Here is a 6,181-nt window from a genome sequence, read left to right as displayed (position 1 = left end):
TCCTTCTTGTGTCCCCGCTAAGTATATCTCTGTCATAGCCCCAACCACTCTGCCTTTCATTAATCTTATTATTAATACTATAAAATTTTTTTTATCATTTTACTTCCCTTTTTTTCTCTCTTAGTTTATGAGTTTTCTCATGGGCAGAGACTGGTCTTTCATACCTGCGTTCTCAGGAAAGATCTCACCACATAGGCAGTACCCCCTAAATAATCAAGTAGTGACTCCCTTCATCTTATAGTTGAGAAACCAAGGCCCAGAGAGAGAAACCACCTTGCTAGTGATCACACAATATTTAGAAGCAGAGCCAGCCTTGTGGTCTAGTGTTTATTTCCCTCTATCAGGAATTGTAGACACAGATGTCTGTAAGGGCCAGGCAGGCAACAAAAATGAGAAAAGTGGGCTGGGTGCATTGGCTCATTTTTCTGGAATGTATGACTTTCTCATACTATATGTGTGATGAACATTTGGTACAAGAAATATTTTATTTTCCTCTTAAACTACCACGTGAGAAAGATGGTAGTATGGTTATATTGTGATTTGATGAATTACAGAAGATTCAAAAATCAAATGTTCCTTTTCTATGCTGCCATGAGACTTTGTGTATACATAAATGTGGCTCTTCTCATGTTACAGTTTCAGTCTTTGGGTTCATGTCCTAGCTTAGCACTGAAAACCTGACCTTTCCAGTTTCATTATTGAACCCCTACCCTCATTTATGCGCACACATGTATACCCTAAGCTCCAACTTCACTGAACTGTAGTTCCCCAACATGCCTTTTTTTAAGAAAAAAAAATTTATTTCAAAATATTAGGGGGTACAAGTGTTCTTGTTACATGGATAGATTGTATAATGCTGAAATCAGGGCTTTTAGTGTGCCCACCACCATAATAGTGTACATTGTACCCAATAGGTAAGTTTTTATCCCTAACCTCCCTCCCTTCCAACCCCCTGCTCAATTTCCAGTGTCCTTTACACCACTTTATGACCATATGTACCCATCATTTAACTCTCACTTATTAGTGAAAACATGTGGTGTTTGTTTTTCCATTCCTGAGATACTTCATTTAGGACAGCAGTCACCAACCTTTTTGGCACCAGGGATCAGTTTCATGGAAGACAATTTTTCCACTGATGGGTGGGGGTGGCGGGGTGGGGGAAGGCAGAGTTTAGGCGGTGATGTGAGAGAGCAGCTATAAATACGGATGAAGCTTTGCTCTATGGGCCTGCCGCTCACCTCCTGCTGTGTGCTACCACTCCGCCCCAAGTTTCACGGAAGAAAATTTTTCCACGGATTGGGGAGCAGAGCTCTGTGGCCTGGTCCCTAACAGTCCACAGGTACCAGTCCATGGTACCTGGGAGTTGGGGACTGCATATTTAGGATAATAATCTCTAATTCCATCCAAGTTGCTGCAAATGATATTATTTCATTCCTTTTTATGGCTGAGTAGTACTCCATGGTGTGTGTGTGTGTGTGTGTGTGTGTGTGTGTGTGTGTGTGTGTATTTTCTTTATCCACTCATCAATTGATGGAAACTTCGATTGATTCCATATCTTTGCAATTGTGAATCGTGCTGTGATAAACATTTGGGTACAGATGTCTTTTTGATATAGTGACTTCTTTTCCTTTGGGTAGATACCCAGTAGTGAGATTGCTGGATCAAATGATAGGTCTACTTTTAGTTCTTTGAGGATTCTCCATACAGTTTTCCATAGAGGTTGTACTATTAATAATTTACAGTCCACCAACAATGTATAAGCATTCCTTTTTCACTGCATCTATGCCCATGTTTATTTTTTTTTGATTTTTTAATAATGGCCATTCTGATAGGGGTAAGGTGATATATCACTGTGATTTTAATTTGCATTTCCCTGATGATTAGTGATGTTGAGCATTTTTTCATATGTCTGTTGGCCATTTGTATATATTCTTTTGAAAAAACTCTGTTAATGTCTTTTGCCCACTTTTTAATGGTTTTTTTTGTTTGTTTTTTCTTGCTGATTTGTTGGAGTTTTGAGTTCTTTGTAGATTCTGGTTATTAAGCCCTTTGTCAGATATAGTTTGCAAATATTTTCTCCCATTCTGTAGATTGTCTGTTTCCTCTGTTGATTATTTCCCTTGCTGTGCAGAAACTTTTAAATTTAAGTCCCATTTATTTATTTTTGTTGTTGCTCTATTTGTCTTTGGGGTCTTTGTCATAATTCTTTGCCGATGTCTAGAAGATTCTAGGCCGATGTCTAGAAGAGTTTTTCCAATGGTTTCTTCCAGAATTTTTATGGTTTCAGGTCTTACATTTAGGTCTTTAATCCACTTTGAGTTAGTTTTTGTATATAGTGAGAGAGAGGGATTCTGTTTTATTCTTCTACACCACATGCCATTTTTAACACCCCTCTCTCTCTCTCCCTCTCTCTGCCCCTCTCTCCCCCTCCCCCCCTTCCTCTGCCACTTCTGCTTCAATCAACCTCAATTTCTGGTGCCACTGTCACCCACTCTCATTGGTGCTAGGTGAACCTCTAGCTCAGAACTGTAAGCTCAAAAGCCATTCGCAGTCGTAGACCTTTTAGTCTATGGGATGGGGGGCTGGGGGGGGTGGAGGAGAGAGAGTGCGTGTGTATGTGCGCGTGTGCATGTGTTAGTGTTACCAGGGTATACAAGCACTTTAACAAGCACTTATTCAAGTGCCCCACTTAGAACTTGCCTAAAATTCTCAAAGTTAAAGCATAGTCCAGAATTAAATTGTATGGTTCCTGAATTTTCAGGAGGTGACATACTGCCTCTGGTATCAAATTTGATTAAACTTGATAACTTTAATGCCATTTGGTTCTACTGGGGAGGAAGAATTTAATTGCTTACTCTAGAGAGTGGATTTTTTTCTATTGACTAAGGAACAGAACATTTATTAAATTATCTTGGTGACCTGAAAGGGAAAAATATGCTTCTTTTTCTTTGCCAGAAGCAGGTCCAGGGCATTATTAGCATGTGGTAAAAATTGAATAATTGAGCAATACTGACTTCTTTGGGATTCAGCCTTCTAGCCCCTGCTGTGTGATTAGTTCTGTCCAACCTGCTGGCATGCTTGAGCAGGGAGCCTGCAGAGGATTAGGAAGGAAAAACCCTTTAGCAAGTCTCAGGTATTACAGATGTTTGATTTAATTTCACATTACATATGGTTATCCAGTTTCCCTTGGCAACCTCCAGTTCTGCCCTACTTTATAATCAAGGGGTGGCAGACTTGATGGCATCATCTGGAAGTGACTGTAGAGAACAGCGTTTGCCTCAAAAGGAGAGACACAAAGTTCACTGAGAAAAGACAGAAGAGTCTGAGGTCCCTTAAAGAAGAGACAGATAGTTCTCTGGAAGTCAGATTTCATTGAAGAGGGAGGTTCTGGAACTACCTATGGCAGAACAGTTTGAGGATGTGAGGGAATGGGATCAAGTCCTAGAACCTTTTAAAGGATAAATCTGAATTTTATTATTTGTAAGTTGCAGATAAGGTTTCAATTCAACAACAATAATAGCTACCATTTATTCAGTACACGCCAGAAATCTTACTTGGTTCTTTACAAATGCAATTTCATTAAACTCACAATATCCCTGCAAGGGCAGTGTTAGTATCTCTGTATATTTGAGGAAATAAGCGTTTCTAGATCTCTTAAAGTATGAGGCTGAAGAAAGGGTGGGACAGAATTGACCATAGAGTCTCACCTTTAGGAGACCATTATTCATTTTTTCGATGATCTCCAAGTCTTATAAGTCTCAATAGCCTTCATTATAAAACAGTGTACTAACAATGTCCATTAATGATAACATTTAGCTGTCTAGAAAAGTTTATAGTCATCTTAATCCAACTCTCTTATTTTACTCTTTAGGAAATTGAGTCCCATAAATTAAGTAAAGCCTAAAGCCAGGTTTTCTGACTTGTGCTGATTTGTGTATTATGATACCATGCCCATGAACTTTGAAATTGGCCTTGAATAAATGGAAGGAAAGAAGGAATGGGTCTTATAGTACTACTATAAATGGTGTTAGATTGAGCTAGCAGAGTAAACAAACTAACAAATCAAAAAGTACTGGGGAGACATTCAGGTACCAGGAACAGTTCTTACCTAGCTGGTGATTAATTTACTCTGCTTGGCTCAAGTCTGAGAGAATTAATGTACCTAATGATCATCAGTCTTTAGACATCTCTAGAGCCTTGCTGGTCATTTGAAGGAAGTCCTGTTATTTAGGACAGGGCTCTCCATATGAGCCACAGCATATACTTAAATTAAGCCATGTCTTGACTGGATATGAATGACGACTGGCCATTTTTGTGACATGTAGAAGCAGAGACTACATATGGTATTTTATGGACTTAATACATATGTATTCCTGTCGTGTTTACAAATGTTATATACTGTGGCAGGACATGAATTACCTTTCTTTAAGGTGAAAGCTGTGGGAGTCTAATGGAAAACTGAGAAATCTTAGTATCATGTACTTACTATGCAAAACATTTTACATAAATTTCATTTAATCCTCATAACAACTGTGATTGTGAATGTTATTGTCTTCATTTTAATAATTTTTCTAGTTTATTAATCCTTCCCAGAATGTTTTCCCTAATATTTATTATGAAAGTTTTCAAATGTATATAGAAAAGTTGAAAGATTGTTAGTGAACACCCATATAGCCACTTAGATTCTATAATTGTTACTATTTTTTAAATATTTGTTTTATTATATATCTAGCCATCCATTTATCTGTCTTTTTGTTGTATTTCAAAATGAATTGTAGACCTTAGTACATTTTACTTCTGAACACTTAAGTGTAGATATCATTAACTAGATAGAGTTCAAAATGTTAGCCTTAATTTACAAAACAAAAAAAACCCTGGGCCTTCAATTCTATGTTTTAGGGACTGTGTACTTAGTCACTTCGGGCTTTCCCTCATGAAATAATAAGATATTTTAAATGTAAGCTACACATGTTAAGAAACACTCATACCTCATTAATGAGAAATAGAAATCTGTAGGGAGGAGGGGGATACCCTGTTGAATTCCTAGGCCCCAGCAAGCCAGCATTGCAAAGTGAAATCTTACCTCATTTCTGATTTTAAATGAGAATGAAGTCATTGCCACATTCAGAACACTGACTCCTCTCCTAAAAAGGGGAGTTTGATTAACAAATTAGTTAAGCACTTCAGCAATGATATTGGGACTTAATTTCACTGACATTTTCCCCCCTTTTCTTTTTGGGTGTGACTAAATTGTCTACAGCATGCTGCATGGTTGCTGGTAAAACAGGAAATGGGGTAAGTAATTTAGGTAGGGAATTTTTACTACCTTTTAAATACAGGCTATCTGATGCTTAAAGTACTTTTACTACTATCTGTTTTCTAGAGTGAATTCACTATCTACTAGAGAAATTGACTAGATTTATTGTATAAATTTAGGGTGTCAACCTTGTTTAATTAATTTGCATAGCGTATTAGTAGTCCATTAAAGCAGATTCATTTTATGTGTGATGATTTAATGTTAATGTAAATACATATTTTATATGCATTAGGCACTTATATAATGTAGTTTGGGAAGTTATTTTAGAAGAATAAATTTTACATTGGTCTTACAAACTAAACTATAAAACTATGCCATAAAAAATAAAAAGTAAGATCCTAGTTAAGACAGAAAACAGTGAGTTTGTACATAGATCAGACAGAGAAAATATAGGTTCACAATATTTTATCTGAAACCCTTGCAGGCCAAATGTGTTTTGGAATTTAGAATTTTGGGATTTTAAAAATCTAATATAGTGTTTAATATCATACATATGTATCATACCTTTCCCCTCCAGGGTCTGGAGTAATACTATATAGTCAAACATTAATATTTCTGCAGTGAAACATGAATATTCACACTAAGTTTGCTAAACAAAGTATTTAAATAGCCTCGTGTTCAAATCAGGATTTGATTGCCAACTGAGTTTAACAAAAACAACTTTAATTTTCCAGCCTTTTCAAGTTTAGAACTAAAAATTCTGTACTAATATAAAAAGGGCCAGGCAACTGTTGGAGGTTCCTGCATATTCTGGAGAGAAAAGCCCAGAGAGGTTTAGATTTCTATATTAGAACCTCATACTTGGTTAAGTGATTTGTAGAAAAAGTAATTAATTTGGCTTTTTTGTTTTAAAAACTTTTAAAA

General features: G+C 36.7%; 1 protein-coding gene across 1 annotated transcript in view; it reads left to right on the top strand.

Moving 5' to 3' along the window:
- The window catches only part of PUS10 (pseudouridylate synthase 10), a 78,800-nt gene that overhangs the window by 40,540 nt on the left and 32,079 nt on the right, over positions 1-6,181 (top strand). Inside the window, exon 5 of the mRNA XM_012639181.1 lies at positions 5,261-5,295. Within this exon, the coding sequence (XP_012494635.1) occupies positions 5,261-5,295 (35 nt within the window). The remainder of the gene's footprint in view (positions 1-5,260; positions 5,296-6,181) is intronic.

Source organism: Propithecus coquereli, unplaced genomic scaffold (genome assembly GCF_000956105.1).
Source record: "Propithecus coquereli isolate 6110/MARCELLA unplaced genomic scaffold, Pcoq_1.0 Scaffold138, whole genome shotgun sequence".
In the NCBI taxonomy this organism is placed as follows: domain Eukaryota; kingdom Metazoa; phylum Chordata; class Mammalia; order Primates; family Indriidae; genus Propithecus; species Propithecus coquereli.
The sequence above is the reverse complement of the archived record's forward strand: the minus strand, read 5'-3'. Positions and strand labels throughout refer to the sequence as shown.